This window comes from Oreochromis aureus, linkage group 3 (genome assembly GCF_013358895.1).
Source record: "Oreochromis aureus strain Israel breed Guangdong linkage group 3, ZZ_aureus, whole genome shotgun sequence".
In the NCBI taxonomy this organism is placed as follows: domain Eukaryota; kingdom Metazoa; phylum Chordata; class Actinopteri; order Cichliformes; family Cichlidae; genus Oreochromis; species Oreochromis aureus.
Window position 1 is genome coordinate 39,039,784 of NC_052944.1, and position 22,517 is coordinate 39,062,300.

General features: G+C 39.4%; 2 protein-coding genes across 3 annotated transcripts; one reads left to right on the forward strand and one right to left on the reverse strand.

Annotated features, from left to right (window-relative positions):
- The first annotated feature begins 10,588 nt into the window (after window positions 1-10,588).
- LOC116334507 (GTPase IMAP family member 9-like) lies at window positions 10,589-12,487 on the forward strand. Of its 2 annotated transcripts, none has more exons than XM_031757937.2 (2): window positions 10,589-10,710; window positions 11,176-12,487. In XM_031757937.2, the coding sequence occupies exons 1-2, from the start codon at window positions 10,686-10,688 to the stop codon at window positions 12,141-12,143; spliced, it is 993 nt and encodes a 330-aa protein (XP_031613797.2). In that variant the 5' UTR covers window positions 10,589-10,685; the 3' UTR covers window positions 12,144-12,487. The 2 variants fall into 2 exon arrangements, with proteins under 2 accessions (XP_031613797.2, XP_039466137.1); XM_039610203.1 differs by having other exon boundaries at window positions 10,624-10,710; window positions 11,179-12,487.
- A 4,242-nt stretch (window positions 12,488-16,729) lies between these two features.
- Window positions 16,730-19,397, reverse strand: LOC116334508 (GTPase IMAP family member 8-like). Its single transcript, XM_039610200.1, has one exon. It carries the CDS (start codon window positions 19,366-19,368, stop codon window positions 17,122-17,124), a length of 2,247 nt encoding a protein of 748 aa, XP_039466134.1. The 5' UTR covers window positions 19,369-19,397; the 3' UTR covers window positions 16,730-17,121.
- Window positions 19,398-22,517: the final 3,120 nt, after the last annotated feature.

Below are 22,517 nucleotides of genomic sequence, written 5' to 3' on the forward strand. Positions count from 1 at the left end.
ACACTGGGACTGAGGATTGAACCAGTGATGTCACACACGTTGTGTGTGCCTCTGCTACACAGCACTTTGTTGGTGCCGACCTTGGGTGCACCTGATGGTGCTTTTCGTTGGCGTTGTATTTTAAAGGTGTGTGTGTGTGTGTGTGTACTCTTTCGTTTTCAGTATTATTCACTAAGTTGTTCCTTCTTTATCTTATTTCCATTTATTTTGCTTTTGTAACTGTTAAAACTTTTGCACTGGTTAATGTAATCTCTCCTGGGGTATAACTCCACCTCCAGTTAGCGTTGTCAGTATCATTTAGTTACCTTTACCAGTTCTCCTCCACCCCACCACGCAAAACACAAAATAAATGGAATCTTCAGTTTAGAACAGATGACTTGTAGTTATGTGAAACTGTTGTATACAAACTGCTCTATATGAGCAATTCAATACATTAAGACAGAAACTGTTACTGAAAGCAATCACACAGACACCACAGTACGTTTTACTTGCAAGGGGAGTGCAGTGGCGGAGTGTTGCTCTCAGTCGTCCACTCTAACAGTACGTGACTTCCTCTAATTATCAGCATATTCAGTCCTTGCAGAACATGTCTGTCTGGTGAGATGACAGGAACTGACAGGCGCGGTCGCGGTTTCAGTTCAGTTTAAAAGGTTACAACATGAAACAGTCTCGCAGGTTCAATAGGTCATGTGTTAACAGTTTATAGATAAGATAAGATAAGATAACCTTTATTAGTCCCACACGTGGGAAATTTGTTTTGGCACTTGCTTTTAATTTTTATTCTTTACGCATAAATCGTTCTCATTAATGATAATCAATTTCTCCAACAGGGTCAGTAGTGATTTAAAATTGGAAATAAACCAATAATTAATTAAATATGTAATTAATTTAAATTGGAAATAAATGAATTCATATTTTGGCAATTGAGATCCTCCATACAGAAACAGCTTTAGTGAAGGTGATTAGAGCAAACTTGTGAACTTTCAAAATATATCCCAGGCAGCTAAATAAATGTCTACATTATCTGCTGATACATTACCTCGCAATTTTTTCTTAAACTCTTTAAAGCTGAACATTGGCATCAGGAGAGGATACACTTCTTAAAGTGTCTTTGTAGCTCAATAACAGACTGTTTCAGCTGTACTTGCTAAAACAGGGTTTTTTGTTTATTGATAACACAACATCATATTTTATACCCAACTAACCCAACATGATGTTATTACGCCCACTCGATATAAAGGTTTTGCTGCAGGGATAATAATGCTTGTGGAGCTTTGCCTTATGTTTCCTCTTTCTGATTAACGTTTGTTGATGTGGAATATCCCTTTTTTTTCTTATCCAACTTTATGTGTTTTTAGTTCAAGCAGCAATCTTTAGATATAATAATAAAAGCAATTATTATTTACATTAAAACTAATGTAAAGAGAGTCATCACTCCAGCACACCCGTCTCTAATAATAAAATAATTCAATATATCAAATAATTTAATACTCAATTCTAGGGATGGGTACCGGTATCCGGTGCCATTATTCTGACATAAACGGTAGTAACCAGACCGAAAAGCAGCGCACATTTTGATGCTTTATTTCGGTGCTTTTTTTTTCCCTGGGATGTCATACACTTTGGATTCTAGCCAATCATTTTACGTTTCCGAGGATAGTAGGCGGGTCCAGGTACGTACGTTCTTTTAGAGCAGAGCTACAGATTAAAAATGTCCAAGGCGAAGCGGTCAAAAGTCTGGCTGTACTTCACAGCAAAAGATGCAAACTCAGCAGCCTGCAACAAGTGCTTTAAGCTGATACTGTGAGACTGTGCAAAGGAGGTAACACCTCAAATCTGACAACGAACCTGGCAACGCATAACATTTTTTTAAAAGCCGAGAAATGCTTCGTATTTGATAGCTTGCTGCAAGACCTCACACCGAGCACATCTACTGTGGGCGTGGTGCCTGTTATCGGACCCGGAGTTAGCAACATCCCCCAAGAACCCAAAGAGGACAGTCCTGGCCCCTAGCCCTGTCAGCGTAGCAGAAATGATGACGGATGATGATGGCAGCAGCAGCCGTTCTCCTCTGGGTCAGTAGCTTAATGTTGTTCGTGTGTAATTTACGTTGAGTAGGCTAACCACGTTATTACATTAATGCATGTAAGGTGAACTAGCAAACACCGTCGTAGTTACATGCGGCTGTCTTCTTGTTTGATGGCAGATACTCCCTTCACCCTGGCCAAAAAGGCTAAAATGACCAAAGAAAAAGTGGAAAACAGTTAAACATGAGAGGTTTTTGGACAAAGTTTGTGCTTTTTCCATTGTTTAAGCACTGCTTCCAGCCAAGAGTGATACCATATATGCCCTATAGCTGCAGAAAAGGCTAATTGTTATGTTTTTACAAAAAAACAGCTGAACATGAGAGGTTTTTGGACCAATTTTGTGTTTTCCATTCTTTAAGCACCGGTTTGAGCACCGTTTAAGCACCGGCACCGTTTCAAAAGTACCGGTTTGGCACCGGTATCGGATAAAATCTAAACGATACCCATCCCTACTCAATTCACACCGAATTGTTTTATACAATGCAATCCATCATCAAGACTTTGGTAGAGTGCTACGATTGTCTTTTGTGAGTAGCCTTGCATTCAGTAAGATGTTTTATGCCCTGCAAAACATTTTGTTAGGGACAGCTGGTTTTGATTCAGAATTCAAACTGGTGAAACAGGTGGCTTAACTCATTTGTGTGTGTGTGTGTGTGTGTGTGTGTGTGTGTGTGTGTGTGTGTGTGTGTGTGTGTGTGTGTGTGTGTTTCACACCCTACATGTAGGTATGGTTTTGATTTTTTCTGGTTGTCTGATAGGATGTTATCATTAATCAGCTTTGTGGTGTTTAGTTTTACTGACTTTAAGTGAATTATTTTATTTTAAAGGTAAATTCTGTTTTATGCTGTCAGAGAAACATATCTCTGACTTACATTCTTGTGGAAAGAACTTTTGTAGGTGGTAAAACACACTGGGACAGTAAGACTTGTAGATTATTTGACTGAAAGGTGGTGTCAAATGAAAACATATCAAAAAAGAACACAGTAGAAAGAAAAAAAAACACTAAATAACCAAAAACTAAAAGCCAACATATGAAGAAAAATAAAGTTAAACAGGAAAGCAAACACAGAGCTTCAAAACTGTAACTCACTTTAAGTAGCACCATCTGCTAAAAACAGGAATCAAAAATCAATAGGAGACTATGACAGTATTGAATTATTTGAACACAAATCCATTAACAAAGAGATATACAAAGACCACAATTAGGCCTGCATTCAGGAAATTTGTTAAAAATTGTAATTGTAATTTTTTTTTTCTTCTAGTGTCAAACACAAAGAGGATTGTCCTTCTGGGCAAAACTGGAGCTGGGAAGAGCAGCCTCATTTACACTATATTAGGAAGGAATGAGTTCAAAGTCCTAAATTTTTCTGACTCACAAGGAAATGTTTGTAAAATGGTAAATGGCCTGTATTTATATAGTGCTTTAACAGTCCCTAAGGACCCCAAAGCGCTTTACATATCCAGTCATCCACCCATTCACACACACATTCACACACTGGTGATGGCAAGCTACATTGTAGCCACAGTCACCCTGGGGCGCACTGACAGTACAAATGTTTGTGAAGCAAAGTCCGGATCTGTCGTTGGAAGAAACCTCACTTTGATTGACACTCCTTTTTTTTTGGTCCAGGACGCTCAGAGCAGGAGCTGAAGCATGAGATACAAAGGTGTGTCACAAAGTGTCCTCCTGGTCCTCATGCTTTCATCATTGTGCTCTGAGTGGAGAAATTCACAGAGCAGGAGACAGCTGTCATCAGGAAACTGCAGGAGTGTTTTTCTGCAGAGGTATTTAAATATTCTACAGTTGTCTTCACGGATGGTGACCAGTTGCCTGACAGAATGAGCATCGAGGAGTTCATCACAAATAACAAACCTCTGAAAGATTTGGTAGACAAGTGTGGTGGTCGGTGCCATGTTGTAGATAATAAGTACTGGAAAAACAGCAGGACGAGTACAGGAACAACCAGTTACAGGTGACACAGCTGGTCAACACAATAGAGAACATGGTGATGGAAAATCACCACTGAGATGCTGAAAGACTGGCAGAGACAACAAGAAGAGTGCAGTAAACCATCATCTTTATCAGCCTCACTCCACAGAGTCTACTGGCTTTTGACCAAATACACAACCAAAAAATCTGTTAAAGTCTTGGTAGTTGATCCTCGGTGCACTGCTCTTTTAAAAAAGTGTGACCACATCTCAGAGCACTGCAGCAGTGGCAACGTAAAACACACACATGGCTGTCACAGAGAGAGAAAGATGTTTAAAAAGAAAGAAAGAACAAAGCTTTTTACATAAACTGTGTTCTGTGTGTTTATTTTATTTTACAAGATTGTAAATTTTAGATTTGTGTCATGAAACTTGAAGTGTCATGAACAGCATTACTAAATAACATATCATTATTGTTATTATTACTATTATAAATTTTATTATACTGTTTGAATTATGCTTCCAATGCTATTTGTATCTTTGTATTAGTGTAAATTCAACCCTTCCAATAATACACAGCTTATTATTATCATTTATCACAAGATAAGTAAGTATCTTGTAAAGTAACAAGGACATGAGAAGCCAAAGACTGTGTCCTCCTGCCACAGCCACAAAACTGTAGGTACAACAAGCAGGCTGGCCATTCACCTTTAACCTCTGACATCAACAAGGATCAAGCATCCTCCAATCTTGTTCAAGCTGCAGTCTTGCAGTGTACACTACTATCTACAGTTTAAAGTAAAACTTGAACTAATCTTTTTGCATGTTGGAGTAGTGGGTTTGCTCGTTCTTTAGGGTGCAAGAGGTCCTCAAACTTTAGATGAAGTGTAATTAGAACATTGCCCAAGTTTTATACAGATAGTCATTATCTCTCCTGTGGGTAGCTAATATCTATTTCAGTTTTCAGCCAACACAAAGAACTTCAACCTTGATTGTTCACTTAATCAGTGATGGATAAGTCTGAGGTGAATCAGCTGAAGATCTTTGCTCATTCCAACTCCAGTTTTTCCATTGAGAAAAATAATTTTTTAGTTTGTGTTACATTATATTTTTATGGCTAACATTAATGTTGGGCATTAAAATGCTATTGTCTGTTTTAGTGTTGATGAAGTCAACAGTATGAATCTGCATCTGTTCACAGTCTAGAAGTGAAAACCAGGATCGGGCTGTTAGTGAGAGAAGAAAACTCACATTGATGTTTCTTAAGACAGGTAAATACAGGTGTTTTTTACCTTCTTGGTCTGGTTGTATAATTCTTGCCTGGGATGCAAGAGGTCCTGGGTTCGCAGTTACATCAGTTAAAAAGGCATCTAGTAATGTAAAAATAACTAATACCGTATTTTTTAGACCATATGGCGCACTGGATTTATAAGGCGCACTATCGATGAACGTGTCTGTTTTCATACATAAGGCGCATCGGATTATAAAGCGCACTAAGCAAAAAAAAAACAGTCAGATAAGTCAAACTACTCAACCCATTCTTCTTCCTTCCTCCGCTTCTGTACCGTTGATTCATTAATGTTGAATTCTCTCGCAGCTGCTCTATTCCCATGTTGTTGCAGTATATTAATGACTAACCTCGTATTGTGGATGGATTATCTCAGTTGTTCTCCTGACTGACGTTTGGTCCGTTTACAGCATCCTGCCATGCATTTGTTCCTAACCACTGGGAACCCTCCCGTTAACTTTTATCGAGTGGAAAAAAGTTAGCGTTCATCCTGCAGCTTCACTGTGTTTATGTTACGCTAACATAGCTGTGTTGTTAGCAATTACATAGCACATCATTATATACGAGCTAGTCTAACTTCAGCAGCCCTACAAAGGTCACTACTGTTTAGTTTTCTGTCTTCATTTATGTTGGAAGCGATAGCAGAGCTGTACTTTTTTATTTTTTCAGAAATCTCTCAGTCAGAACTAGAGATGGCACGATACCACTTTTTTATGTCCGATACCGATATCATAAATTTGCATATCTGCCGATACCGATATAAATCCGATAAAGCATATTTTATAATCAATAAAATGTTTTTTTTTTTATATCTCGCTGCATTTTGTATAAGTTCATACTCAAGTTTAAAAAACAACACAACACTGAAGTTATTCTGTTATACCTGTATGCAAAAACACTGTACCCAAAATATGTCATAGATCAGCAATGCTGATCAATCTAATAAACTTAAACCTACACCATCCTCCCTATTTTGGTATTTTAAAGAGTACTTAGCAGAAATATTAAGCAATCTAACTAATAGGGTTGCCAACTCTGAGCAAAAAAAAAAAAAAAAAAATAGGGAACCACCCCCTGCCCACTTTAATTTCATGCACATGTAAAAAAAAAAAAAAATGCACAGAAATCAGTAATTTTTCTACAATAATTAAATAGATTACCTTCCCAAAGGAAGAAGTACTATAGCTTAGTACGTTATAAATTTGACTTAATAGTTCCTATATACAATAATGGAATTCTATACATTTTACATCAGATGGAAACTTTGGTTGTAAGATTCAGATAATAATTTATTAAAAACTAGACATGACAATTAGAAAGAAAAGTATGTCTTTGTGCCCCCCTTTCCCTGTTAATGCCCTATTGGCCCCCCTGGCTAAACTTTGCTAGATCCGCCCCTGCACAGTTACCAGCCGTCAGCTACGTAGAAAAGGATCCTGGTGTAGAAAGTAATATTAAATAAATTCTAACAACAGCTTATCAAGCTTAAATGTGCTGCTGTTGTATATCCGCTGGTTTCCTCTTTCTGGCGCAAAGTGGACGATAATCAAACAAGAGAGACGGGAGTCACGACAGAAAAGCCGATCAGCTGATCATTGATCAGTTTCATGATTGAAGTAGCAGCAGGAGAGAGAGAGAATGAGAGGCAGTTGCTCCCAGCATTCGCTAGGAATGCTTTACAAACATTCAGAGATAAACTCACACACTTGCTTTACTTCTCTGGGATACCTTTCTCGGAGATTACATGCCGGTTTGGAAGCATGTAGAGGCTCCAAATGCTCAACCAGACCACCGACAGGTCTTGCATGCCACAGCCGCTCTATCACGAGACGCATACTCCTCCGACGTGCTAAGGTTTTGAGCTGAGTTACGCTAAGTCGCAAGTTTTGTGAGGTGCTTTTGTTATATTTAATGGATCAACACAGCTTCCTGCTAACCTCTAACTCTGATAAATTTAATAAATTCTTTTTTCATGGATGCCTGGATGGTAAACTTAATTGTTACACCCGGTAAAGCAGCCACACTGATCATTTTATTAAAGATAAAAGAATTTAAACAGTTTTTAACTCTCAGTGATGCCGCAGTGTTCGTTTGACTTTGGGACCTGAAGCGGACGGCATTTTGGACCCAGATTACTCTGTGAGGCTCCTGACTACGGTAGCTGTAATGCTCTGACAATCCATCAAACGTTATGCTTCGTAGCTTCCCATATGGAAAAGATATATATAAATCTTATAAAGTTTGTATCTGTCTTGTGTGAAACTTGTATGAAAAGCATACAAGAGTGAAAAAAGATATAAGATCCCTTGAAAAATTATATAAATGAAACTTGTATGTTTTGGATACTTACTAAAACAATATATGAAAGTGGCCCCTTTCATGAGTAAAACATATAAGCCTTATATGATTCACTAAATGAAGTAGGCCAAATCTGATGCAAGTCTTTATACGTTTTTTCTATTTCTTTTCCATATGGGTTACCACAGTCGTACTAAAACATTTTTTGACAGATTTTTGAGCGCCGTGTACCACATAAAATCGGTACAATGTCAGTAAGCCCAACCAGAATTCATACATAAGGTTCACCGGATTATAAGGTGCAGTGTCGATTTTTGAGAAAAGGATTTTAAGTGCACCTTATACTGCGGAAAATACTTCTGACTTCCTGTGACTCCAGATGAAAGAATGAAAAATACCATTGTCTTTTAAACAAAAATGGTAATCCATCAGATTACTGATGAGAGAAACTGAACATTTCTCTCATCAGCAACCAGGAAGCAGCTTCATCTCTGACCACAGGCACACTGATCTCTACTAACTCAACTGGAGGAGCAGCATTCAGGTAGATGAGGTACTGATCAATCTTATTGGTCTTTCAAAGAATGTAGGAATGTAAATTAATAAATTCAATTTTGGAGCACAATTTTTATGGAAAACTGTACTGCACTGTGTAACCTACATGTGATAGGACAGCTCCTCCAGCACAGCATGGAGACACCAATGGAGACACACCAATTTGGTGCCTCTCAGACCTGCAGCAGGAGTTCAGTATTCATGACAAGCTGATCACACAGACCGCCCCAAATCCAACCTGAATAAGTTCCACATAAAAGTTGATCTGCCATGTTATTGTTTTAAACAAATACAGCCGTTCTGGAGTTTATGTTGCTGGGATGTGAGAAATTCAGGGAATGTCTGTGAATTGTAGTTGAAAGGTGAAATGGGCTCTCTGTCTAACTTATCCCACAGGTTTAGAGGTTGAGTGACTGTATGTTTCTTTAGACAGGGAAACTTGGGGATTTGTGGCTCATTGATCTAGGACAGGGGTCGGCAACCTGCGGCTCCAGAGCCGCATGCGGCTCTTTAGTCCTTATAGTGCGGCTCCGCGTGGTTTGGGAAAATAAATTAGAAGTATTTAGCTGAAGTGTATTTTATTTATGTTAGTTCTTTTTTAACTTGTAGTTCTAAATTGGAAGATTATTGTGATATTGAAATATAAAAATAAAATTATATTCTATTATTTTTTCATCGCTCAAAATAAGAGTCACACTCGCGGAAGCCGGTAACGCCATGCATTTATCGAGACTTTCAACCCCAGGTAGGCCAATTATGGATCTTCGGATCCACATTATGTCAGCAGCTGTTCTCCACCGTGAACTATGTTAAAAACAAACACCGCTCACGCCTCACAGATGACAGCTTACAGTCCTGCGTAAAGATAAAAGTGACTTCGTACAGCCCCGATTTGCAGACGCAAATCGCGTCTGCAAATGCGCAGAGGTTCAGGAGCAGAAGTCCCATTGTAAACATATCACGGCAGACCCGACGATGTTTCCATGAACATGCTTTTCAGCATCTCTTTATTGACCACTTTTCACACACGGTTGCTGTACGCATACAGCCGGCTGTAGCTTTTCAGCTCACAGCCCGACATATACCAACAACAACACAACAGCACAGATAGCGCAGACTTTAAGGCGGCGTCCGCCTCCCCTGCAGCGGCGCTGCAAACCACACACATTAACCAGGTAAAATACATATTTAGGCAGAATTTTGCAAATATCTATTTTTCATTTTTCAGCAGCATAGAGCTTTTTTTCCAGTTATTTTTTAAAAGTCAGGTCAAGGCTCCAAAAGCCCAAAGGCGATATAAGGGTGGCGGCTGACAACAGTTTTTGTTTGCTACATGGATCATTTTAGTTCAGCTGGGTGTCTTTCCTTTTGTTATATTTCTTTAAGAGTTCAAAATGTGTTAATTACATAAATAAAATGTAATTTTCTCTGTAGGACTTCATGGATTTCATAAGCAACACACCTTAGTTGTTCACACAAAGCACAAAGGTAAAAAACAATATATACAGTGTTATCTTCATTTTAGATGTCAAAAAGTATTTGCGGCTCCCAGTGTTTTCTTTTGCGTGGAAACCGGGTCCAAATGGCTCTTTGGGTCTTAAAGGTTGCTGACCCCTGCACTAGACGGTCCTCGCTCGTGCTGAGGTGCCACGTTTGTCAGTCAGACTTTTTGATTTTGCTTGGGGGAAAGGGAGAGTCTGGGCTTCTCTGCTTAGGCTGCTGCCCACGCGACCCGGTCCCCGGATAAGCGGAAGAAGATGGATGGATGATGGATTAAACAAATTAAGCAAATATCCAAAGCCTAACAACGCAACCACTACAAAAATTAAGCTTTTGTACCACCAGATTCTCATATACTTACATTTAAAAGTGAAAGTGTATTCCTCTCCCACATTAACTCCCGCTTTGTCCGCAATTGTTATGAGAAAAATTCTCCTGTATGACCCGCAATAAATCCTGGGATATGGTGGGTGACGAAGGATACACCTGACCCATCCTTAAAATTTGGGGAAAAGTAAGATGCATTTGTTGCCGCATTTGCCGCCACATTTGGAAGAGTCTTCCAATTTGGACAGCCTTCATTGTGTCGCTGTGATGTAATTGCCCACAAATGCATCCTTTGAAGCATGCTACCCCTTAATTTGGACACAGCCAGAGTCTGCATGCAGGTCTGTGAAAGCAACAGAAACATCAATATTAAAAACGGTATCTGTGATTAACTCTCAGTGATCAGAGCCCCACACTTACACAGGTTAAAGACCCAGATTAGAGATTAAGTCTCCTTTTTCTTCAATACACCAACACAAAACATGCACAATGTATGAACTCATCTCTCATACAAAAGTAACTCAATTTGAATGACATGCAAGCAGCAACTAACTGTTTCTGTTCCCTTCTGACGTTTTTGCCCCACCTCTCTGACACGTTTCCACACGTTCAAACACAGTAGAGTGAGAAAGAGGAAACTGGTGAGCAGCAGAACATCAGCAGAGACAGAAAATTACATCAACTGCCAGTAAAAGACAGACATGGCCAGCAAATACACTTGCCTTGGTAAGTACATTTAAAAAGACTAATCTATAACCTTTATTTTACATAAAGGCTTATAAAACTCAACACCCATTTATTAAACTGAACATGTATTAGACTCTAGTCATTATTTTAATCTATTTCCTAGTTCAATCTCTTCCTCTAAGAGTGTTGCATAACCTTACTTCATTTTTCCATCACTTTTCTTGAGCCTGCCTTTACCTTTTCTTCTTCTCTCACTTCTGTTGATCAACTCTTGCAGGTTTTCTTTTCTTGAACTGTGTTTATGTTTTAAAAAACTTGCTCTGTGTTTCTTTTTTATTTACTAAGTGGTTTGATGTCAGTTTGGGCTACACACAATAGAACAGTACAAAGTACAAACTTTTTGTCTTCTGAATTTGAATTGTGAAAATATTAACTTTAGGGAAAGGAAATGGTAAAATGTAACTTTCATACAATCATCAATAAAAAGTGTTTAATACTCTTCAGCAGAGCAAGAAGAACCTGAGAAGCCAGAACTCAGGATTTTGCTTCTTGGAAAAACGGGTGTTGGAAAGAGTGCTTCAGGAAACAGCATCTTGAGAGGAAAAGTATTTCGATCCACAGCTTCTTCTTCCTCTGAAACATCAGAGTGTCAGAAGGAAACGTCTCTCTTTGAAGGTCAAACACTGGCTGTAGTTGATACTCCAGGTCTGTATGAAACTAAACTAACTAAAGAGGAGGTGAAGAGAGAGATTGTTAGATGCATCTCCTTTGCTGCTCCTGGTCCTCATGTGTTCCTGGTTGTGATCCAACCAAACAGATTCACCAAAGAAGAAGAAAAAACTGTGAAAATCATTCAGGAGATATTTGGTGAACAAGCAGCTGATTATACGATGGCCTTGGTAATCCATGAAGATGATGTGAAGGAAGAAACCATAGAAGAAGCAATCAAGCATCCAGATCTCAAAGACTTTATCAGTCAGTGCCGTGGAGGATATCATGTTTTTAACAGCAGAAACAAGGATCCCTCTCAGGTCAGAGAGCTGCTGAAGAAAATCAACACAATGATTAAAAGAAATGGAGGATGCTGCTACACCACCAAAATGTTTGAAGAGGCAGAGAAAGCCATAAATACAGAGATGGAACAACTGGAGATGACAGTAGCTTCAGAGACAGCCAAAGAAGGACGATACAAAGCAGAAAGAAGGAACAAATTCACCCTGGGGGATTGGGATTCTACTGTTGCTGGAGCTGCTGCTTCTACTGCTGGTGTTGGTGCTGGAATTGCTGCTGGAGTTGGTGCTGGAATTGTTGCTGGAGCTGGAATTATCGTTCAAGGAGCTCGAGTTGGAGCAGCTGCAGGAGTTGCAGCAGGAAGTGCAGAAGCTGCAGGAGTTGCCGTGGACATTGCAGTGAGTGTTGCAGTAAAAGCTGCAATTTTGAAATGGAAATTGTGGGATTGTGTTACACAGTAACACACAGTAAGTAAGAAATAGTTTTTTTGGGACACCGTGAGAGTTTTTGTTCTACAGTAATTTTGATCATTAAGCAGTAACCTATTAAGGACAAATTATCATAAAGACAGAAGAAAATAATCACAGCATAGTGTTATTGTCTTTGTAATTCTTGTTTTTGCTGAATATTTTTGTATGAAATCTTTAATGACATCATAGTTTTTATTACTTTACTGAATAGGAACATGTTAATCATTACTGATTATTAGCTTGTAATGAATGAGGGAATTTTAAATTCTAGTCTAAAGCAATTAGTCTGCCAGATTATGTACAATGTGTTTTGAAACTGCAAGTCTAAAATTTAGTTTGATCTCTTGAATAATGTATCATGAATTAAACAAATTACATTTTTTTTCATGAAGTTTGTTTTCTTGTTGTCTTTTCTAAAAGGAAACTTGGATTGAACCAGTTTCCAGTGAAGAAGATTCACTGAGATGTTTGAGCTGATCAAATTGTGACGTTAAAGAACAGAAGACATTTATTTCATGTTTTCTCCACTGTGTCAAACACATTTTTATGGCTGAAAAGCATTCAAACATCGCTGGGTCTGTCGTGGTTATGTTACAGTGGTGCCGAAACCCAGAAGTGGGGTGGCATGACAGACCCAGCGATGTTTGCATTCTTTTCAGTCTTTACTTTTTATTATTTCATGGTTGCTGTTAAACACACACAAATAGCCACAGCTCTCCCACTGTCAGTCGCACACATCATCAACAACAACCACACACAGGACCCTACACAGATTTCAGCTGGCGAGACATGATTGCGATGCCACACAGGTTCGTCTGCCTTCCCTGCTGCAACACCGCCGACCATGCCCCGCCACAAACTTACACACTTGCTTTACTTCTCTGGGATAGCCTACTTGAAGATGAAATGCCGGTTTGGCAGTACGTAGCGAGGCTCTAAATGCTTTCAGTTTGAATTAACTCCAGACCACCGACAGGTCTCACACACAACAGCCGCACTATCACGTGACGCATACTGCTCCGACGTGCTTAGATCACTCCCTGGGTTACACCATGCCGCAAGTTTTGTGATATTTAATGGACTGGGTTACATTTTTTATCTCTCCCCAATATCCGATCCAGTCATTTAGGTCCGGATCGGACCGATACCGATACTGTATATCGGATCAGTCCATCTCTAGTAAAGACCCTACAATTATACAAAAAAACCTACAACAGTCACATGAAATGGAATAGACTCAATGTGGATTGATGAGCCCTTACTGCCAACAGATTAAAATTTACTGTTAATTCAATTGCAGCAACAACTTCAGGCATCAGGGAACATGTTTAAACTGCAGTACTGTCCTCCTCCTCTGACTGGTATCACTAAGAATCATACTCCTAGATCAGGGGTCAGCAACCTTTAAGACCCAAAGAGCCATTTGGACCCGGTTTCCACGCAAAAGAAAACACTGGGAGCCGCAAATACTTTTTGACATCTAAAATGAAGATAACACTGTATATATTGTTTTTACCTTGTGCTTTGTGTGAACAACTAAGGTGTGTTGCTTATGAAATCCATGAAGTCCTACAGAGAAAATTACATTTTATTTATGTAATTAACACATTTTGAACTCTTAAAGAAATATAACAAAAGGAAAGACACCCAGCTGAACTAAAATGATCCATGTAGCAAACAAAAACTGTTGTCAGCCGCCACCCTTATATCGCCTTTGGGCTTTTGGAGCCTTGACCTGACTTTTAAAAAATAACTGGAAAAAAAGCTCTATGCTGCTGAAAAATGAAAAATAGATATTTGCAAAATTCTGCCTAAATATGTATTTTACCTGGTTAATGTGTGTGGTTTGCAGCGCCGCTGCAGGGGAGGCGGACGCCGCCTTAAAGTCTGCGCTATCTGTGCTGTTGTGTTGTTGTTGGTATATGTCGGGCTGTGAGCTGAAAAGCTACAGCCGGCTGTATGCGTACAGCAACCGTGTGTGAAAAGTGGTCAATAAAGAGATGCTGAAAAGCATGTTCATGGAAACATCGTCGGGTCTGCCGTGATATGTTTACAATGGGACTTCTGCTCCTGAACCTCTGCGCATTTGCAGACGCGATTTGCGTCCATGTTTACGGACTCACACGTAAACATGGATGGTTTTCATCTTATCCGGGCCGACAGAACAACGGAGAGTGGTAAGAAGAGAGGAGGGAGTCTGGCTGTGTTCGTGAACGATAGATGGTGTAACTCACAGAACGCCCACAGTATGTGAGGTCACAGGGCTGTGTCTCTGACACGCTGGTCTGCAGTACAGGGGCCCCACAGGGAACTGTGCTGGCACCGTTCCTCTTCACCCTCTACACTGCAGACTTCTCCATCAACTCTCCACGCTGCCACCTACAGAAGTTCTCTGACGACTCTGCCATAGTCGGCCTCATCACAGGTGAGGACGACTCAGAGTACAGACAGTGGACTCTAGACTTTGTTGACTGGTGTCAGCAGAACCACCTGCTGATCAACGCCGGGAAAACCAAGGAGTTGGTGGTGGACTTCCGGAGACGCAGACCCACCACACTGACACCGGTGAACATCCAGGGAGTGGACATTGAGATAGTGGACTCTTATAGGTACCTGGGTGTTCACCTGAATAATAAACTGGACTGGAGCGACAACACTGATGCTCTTTACAGGAAGGGTCAGAGCAGACTCTACCTGCTGAGGTGGCTGAGGTCATTTGGAGTACAGGGAGCGCTTTTAAAGACCTTCTATGACTCTGTGGTGGTGTCTGTCATTTTTTACAGTGTGGTATGTTGGAGCAGCAGTTTATCGGCAGCTGAGAGGAAGAGGTTGGATAAACTCATTAGGAAGGCCAGCTCTGTTCTGGGATGCACCCTGGACCCAGTGCAGGTGGTGGGAGACAGAAGGACTCTGGCCAAAATAACATCTCTGATGGACAGAGTCTCCCACCCCATGCATGGAAATGTTGCTGAACTGCAGAGCTCCTTCAGTGACAGACTGCTGCGATGCATGAAGGAGCGTTACCGCAGGTCCTTCCTCCCTGCAGCTGTCAGACTGTACAATCAGAACTGCTCCCAACAAACATAGATGTTTACATCAGCGTTGTAACTTGTACTATTTTATCAACTGATTCACACTACAAACTGGGTTTGCCTCTTATCTGTATTTTATTTTATTTTATTAAATAACTGTACAGTACTCTGTTTTCGGTAACCATTGTCCATGATGTAAATATGTCAAAAATTGTGTATATTTCTGTTCTGTGTCCTGTGTACTGTTTATTGTATATGTGTCTTTCTGGCTGCTGTTACAACCAAATTTCCCCTTGTGGGACAATTAAAGGATTATTCTAAATCACAGATGACCCAAGTGATGTGTCCCAGTCGTCTGGACTTACTACTACTTACTTGTCCAAGATTAGCTGTGATTATATGAAACTCTTATTAACTATGACAGAACTTCAACATTATTCTATTAGTATGAGTTAGAGTATAAAAACACGAGAGCCATCCATCCAGCCAAAAGCATGTTTTTTGAGTCCTCAGCACTGTAATGTGTAAATGGTGATCTGACATCAGCCCCCTGCATTTTCTGTTTACAATCTTTATTCAGTATATGTTTATAACTGATTGAATTTACCTGCGGCAGGTTTGAGGTGTAATCAGAAACTGATTGCACATAGAAGCCTGAACCAATCAGAGGAGGAGGATAGTATTGCACTGTAAAGAGGTTGCTGCAAATTTTATAACTTACTGGCAGCTAGGAATTTACTATAAAGGTGTTTGCAGTAACTTTACTATAAACACTTTTTACAGCAAAAAACAACATGCTGTAACTGATTTTACTGATGTAACTTTACTGTAAATATCACAGTAGTTGTAGTAATATATATTTCCAATGTAATAATTGTCAATACAGTAAAATTACAAACCTATTACAGTATCTTGTACAGTATCCTGTTCTAGTTAAGTAACTGTAAATTTAATTTACAATAAATATACTTTGTTAAATTATTACTGTATAACACTGTTTGCATTACATAAATTGGTTACAGTGTGTGTATCAGGCTCTTTTCATTATTATCTCTCTTTTATAAATGTGTATTTTCAGCCGCAGCCTTAACCTCAGGTCTTTTTACACTTTATTCTCATATTAAAATAAGTTTCTTCTTTGACAGAGTCCCACACACATCGTCAAATTGTTTCTAATCACTTTATTACTTTTGAGCTGATTTTGGCAGCGAGAGCTCATTCAAGAAAAATTATCCACATTTCCCATTTCAAATTGCTCAGCAGAGATGATCACACACTTAGTATTAAGAGCTGAAAGAAATATTTCTACTTTGTTTGAAGCTTGACTGCTGTTCTTTAACGTCTTAATTTGATCCGCTCAAACAGCTCAGTGATCTTGAGTGATTCATGCCAGGTTTCTTTGTTAGAAAAGACAACAGAAAAACAACCTTCATGAATAAATTTAATCTGTTTTATTCATGATACATCATTCAAAAGATCAAAGTAAATATGAGAAAACAGCTTCAAAACACATCGTACATAACCTGACAGACTTATAGAATTCAATATTTTCCCAATGATTACAAATAAGCTAATAATCAGTAATGATTATGTAATGATTATTCAGTACACTAATACACACTATGATGTTATTAAAGATTATATTTCATATAAAAAAACAATTAATAACAATAAGAATTACAAAGACAATAACACTATGATGTGAGTATTTTCTTCCTTCTTTATGATAATTTGTCATTAATAGGTTACTGCTAAATGATCGAAATTACTGTTGAACAAAAGCTCTCATGCTGTCCTAAAGAATTTGTTTCTTTCTTCTTTGGGTATCATATCTTATAATTCGCTTTATCAGAAAATACTGAACTCCACACTATTATTGTTATTATGTTTATAAATGTTCTTATTTACCAGCAGCTGACACATGTTTATACTGAATGTTACTGTGTAACACAATCCCACAATTTCCATTTCAAAGTTGTGGCTTTTACTGCAATATCCACTGCTGCAACTCCCACAACTCCCACTGCAACTCCCGCTGCAACTCCCGCAACTCCTGCTACTACTCCAACAACTCCTCTAGCTCCTGCAACACGTGCTCCTTGAAGTAAAGCTCCAACTCCAATGCCAATTCCACTACTAACCTTAGCAGCAGCTCCAGTACCAGCAGCAGCAGCTCCAGCAATAATGTCATCCCAATTCCCCTGAGTAAACTCGTTCCTTCTTTCTGCTTTGTATCTTGCTTCTTTGGCCGTCATCTTTGGATCTTCTTTCTGAAGTCGTTCCATCTCTTTTTTTATGGCTTTCTCTGCCTCTTCAAACATGTTGGTGGTGTAGCAGAATCCTCCATTTCTCTCAGTCATTGTGTTGATTTTCTTCAGCAGCTTTCTGACCTCAGAGGGATCCTTTAATCTGCTGTTAAAAACATGATATCCTCCACGGCACTGACTGATAAAGTCTTTGAGATCTGGATGTTTGATTGCTTCTTCTATGGTGTCCTGCTTCTCATCATCTTCATGGATTACCAAGGCCATCGTGTAATCAGCTGCTTGTTCACCAAATATCTTCTGAATGATTTTCACAGTTTTTTGTTCTTCTTTGGTGAATCTGTTTGGTTGGATCACAACCAGGAACACATGAGGACTAGGAGCAGCAAAGGAGATGCATCTAACAATCTCTCTCTTCACCTCCTTTTCAGTTAGTTTAGTTTTGTACAGACCTGGAGTATCAACTACAGCCAGTGTTTGACCTTCAAACTGACATGTTTCCTTCTGACACTCTGATGTTACAGAGGAGGAAGAAGAAGCTGTTGATCTAAATACTTTTCGCCTTAAGATGATGTTTCCTGCTGCACTCTTCCCAACTCTGGTTTTCCCAACAAGAACAATCCTGAGGTCGGCTTCTATTTTTTTCATGGCTATCTGAGCTTCTCTGAACATTTCATTGGTGTAGTATCCTCCTCCATTTCTCTTAATCATTCTGTTGATTTTCTCCAGCAACTCTCTGACCTGAGAGGGGTCCTTGTCTCTGTTGTTAAAGACATGATATCCTCCACGGCACTGACTTATGAAGTCAGAGATAACAGTATTATCACTGATCATTTTTTCTATGGTGTCCCCATCTGCCTCAAGATCGTCTCCGTAGGTGAACAAGGCCATCATGTAACGTGCTGACTGTTCCCCAAACATATTCTGAATGATGTTGACAGTTTCTTGACCTTCTTCTGTGAATCTGTTGGCCTGAATCACAACCAGGAACACATGAGGACCAGGAGCAGCAAGGGAGATGCAGCTACTGATGTCTTCCTTCACCTCTTCTTCAGTTTTTTTGGTGTCAAATAAACCTGGAGTATCAATTACAGCCAGTTTTTGACCTTCAAACAGACCTGTTTCCTTCTGACACTGTGGTGTTACAAAGGAAGATGCTGATCTAAATACTTTTCCCCTTAGGATGATGTTTCCTGCTGCACTCTTCCCAACTCTGGTTTTCCCAACAAGAACAATCCTGAGGTCGGCTTCTGGTTTGTTCATGACTCTCTGAGCTTCTCTGAACATTTCATTGGTGTAGTATTCTCCTCCATTTCCCGCAATCATTGTGTTGATCTTCTCCAGCAGCTCTCTGACCTGAGAGGGATTTTTGACTGTGTTGTTAAAGACATGATATCCTCCACCGCACTGATGGATGAAGTCAGAGATAACACGATTATCATTGATCATTTTTTCAATGGTGACCCCATCTCTCTCAAGATTGTCCCCACAGGTGAACAAGGCCATCGTGTAATGTGCTGACTGTTCTCCAAACATATCCTGAATGATGTTGACAGTTTTTTGTTCTTCTTCTGTGAATCTGTTGGCCTGAATCACAATCAGGAACACATGAGGACCAGGAGCAGCAAACTTGACGCACCAACTCATGTCTTCTTTCACCTCCTTTTCAGTTTTTCCGGTGTCAAATAAACCTGGAGTATCAATTACAGCCAGTGTTTGACCATCAAACAGACCTGTTTTCTTCTGACACTTTGATGTTACTGTGGAAAAAGATGTTGAGGATTTAAAAGCTTTTTCTCCTAAGATGGTGTTTCCTGTTGAACTCTTCCCAGCTCCAGTTTTCCCAATAAGAACAATCCTTAGGTCAGCCTCTCTGAACATTTCAATGGTGTAGTATCTTCCTGCATTTCTCTGAACCATGGTGTTGATCTTCTCCAGCAGCTCTCTGACCTGAGAGGGATCTGTGTCTCTGTTGTTAAAGACGTGATATCCTCCACCGCACCGACTGATGAAGTCACTGAGAGCTGGATTTTTACTGATTAATTCTTCTGTGGTGTCTCCATCTGACTTCAGGTCATCTCCATGGGTCAACAAAACTAATGTGAAACATGTTGACCTTTTTCCAAACATCTTCTGAAACATTTTCACTGTTTCTTGATCTTCATCTGTGAAGCAGTTTCCCTGAATCACAACCAGGAACACATTAGGACCAGGAGCAGCAAAGCAGATGGCTCTCTCCATGTCTGCTGTCAACTCCTCTTCAGTTTTACTGGAGTCACACAGACCTGGAGTATCAACTACAGCCAATTTTTGACCTTCAAACTCTCCTGTTTCCTTCTGACACTCTGATGATGTCAATTCAAACACATTCCCTTTTCCTAGGATGGTGTTTCCTGAAGCACTCTTTCCAACTCCAGTTTTTCCAAGAAGCAAAATCCTGAGCTCTGGCTTATCTGGTTCTTCTTGTTTTGCTGAAGAGTATTAAACATTTTTAAAGTTAAAGTTTAAAGTTAATATTTTCACAATTCAGACTCTGAAGACAAACAGTGTATACTTTTTATTATATCTTATGTAGCCCAAACTGACATTAAATCAGTGAGTAAATAATAAGAAACTCTGGGCTCCAGCAAATATTTTTAAACTTAGACACAGTCCAAGAAAAGAAAACCTGGGAGAGCTGATCAGCAGGAGCAAGAGAAGGAAGACTGGTGTTGGGTTTCCCACTGATGGCTTATTTTTTAACAAACGAATTGGTAGAGTAAAGGTAATATTTAACATGGTTTCACTAAATTTACTCACGTTTTTGTACAAAAATAAAGAAAAAGGAAATTAAAAAATGTCATTGTAAGAGGTCAGATGGAAAGCACTCACTAGTTTTCCAGGAATTATCTTGTTTTATCTGCAGCTAAAAACAAACAAAAGAAACAAAGAAACAACCTAACAAACAAACAGAAAACTAAACTTTGCTCATGTGTTTTTCCAGTCTGAAGTTACAGAGTTATAGAGACATGACAGGACTGCTTTTGTACGTGTCCTTCTAAAAGAAGTACAACCTCAATCAAAAAAGTTGGGATAGTGTGTTAAATGTAAATAAAAACAGAAAGCAGGAATTTTATAATCTCAGAAATCCATTTTTTATTCACAATATAGCAAAGAAAGTGTATCAAATGTTTAAACTGTGATATTTTAGTATTGATAGAAATATCGGCCCATTTTAAATTTGATGGCAGTGGTACTGAAAATGAAACAGCTGGAGGAACAGTTTGCATCTAGTTTGGTTAACTGCCATCACAAATTATTTTACACCCAATCACTGATGAGATTGGGAATAAAAAGAGCATCACAGAGAGGCAGAATTACTGAGAAGTAAAGACGTGCAGAAGTTCACAAACTCTGTGCATCCAGATTTTATGCATGTGTGGGACTTGCACGTCTTTCCCCACACTAACTGAATCATCAGCTCAGGTCCTTCCCAAACCCTCCTTTGGTCTCTGTATTAATTTCTGATGGCTCTCTGTCAGTTTAATCTCAGGAAACAAATGGATTCTAGTTTGTTTAATTTTATATTATTTTGTTACATTGGAGGTGAAAATGTAATATATTTGCATTCATGTAGGACAGGGGTGTCCAAACTACGTCCACTTTTAATAGGCCCGAACGAAATTTTATAAATAGAATAGAAAATGGCCCGCACTTCAACTTTTGCTTGAGTGTATTGCACTTCTTAGTTTTAACACCAGGGGGAGCTACTGTTGATCAAGGCAGTTGCTCCACCAAAAAGGACAATCACAGAAGAAATTTACCCCCAAGTTACTAAACATGGCAGAACCAAAGAAGCGAAAGGTAGAAAGTGAGTGCAGAAAATGTACGACGTCATTATGAAACCAAACATCAGGCCTATGCATCCTACACTGGTGCTGAGCGAGAGCAGAAATTAAAGCAAATGGTAGCTATCCTGTGGGGTCAGCAACAGTATTTTTTTCGTGCTCAAAAAGTCCAGGAAAAGGCTCCAATAGCAGCTATGAGGTCGCCCAACTCATCGCAAGACATGGCAAGCCTTTTTCAGATGGAGACCTGGAGACCAGATGGAGATTGATAACCGTTTCAAACAAACGTTAATAGGTGTGTTGCCTAAGCCTAATAACTGAAATAACAAGCTTGAAATTTACCCAATATTGTTTTTTCCCTGTATTGTAAATTCTGTCCAAGAGGAAATCTGCTGCTGTTCTGAGAATGAGCTACCAAAGCTTTTTCTGAATAAATCAATAAAGATCCATTTATGGAAAGCTGTGATGAAGGCAGTTTTGTCTTTAATTATATTCAACAATATAACATATTTGACCACTTTTAAGTGATTTTTCTAACTTTAATACACTAAAGTTAAGGCTATATACCTAATTTCTAGTGAGTGACCCAGGCCCTCCTATATTTTTATGTATGTGGCTCTCAGTGAAAAAAGTTTGGACACCCCTGATGTAGGACATTTCTACTCTTAATGACCACTCAAAGTCCTTTTAACAAGAATTAACCATTAATCATACATTCATAGAGCACTTTAGGCTTCTTCAAGGATTTCATCTGCCTCACATCCACATAATATCTGAAATTAAATCAAATTGTTTCTGGACTGTGGGGGGAAGCTGGAATAACTGGGGGAAACCCATGCAAGTCCAAGGAGAACATGTGAACTCCCAACACGTAATATTTTATGCTAGGTGACAAATCGTCAACATATTATGCTTCCAGGCACCCACCAACATTCCTAAATGACGAGATCGGAAAAATGAGGAGACATGACAACCGTTTGGAATCGATCTACACATGTTCATTCATTTTAGTTAAATCGCTTTGGAAAACACTATTTAACGTCATTAAAGTGCTGGTTAAGGTTAGGGATAAGGTTAAGGTTAGGGCTGGAATATGTGGCTGGAACGTGTATTACTGCAGGACTGTTACACTACTGGATTTCACCTAGAACCCGGCGCGTCGCATAAGAGCGCGGAAGGTCACCTTTCGCATTCCTCGGGAATGCAGCGGGACGTGACAAATCGTCGGGATGTTACGCCTCG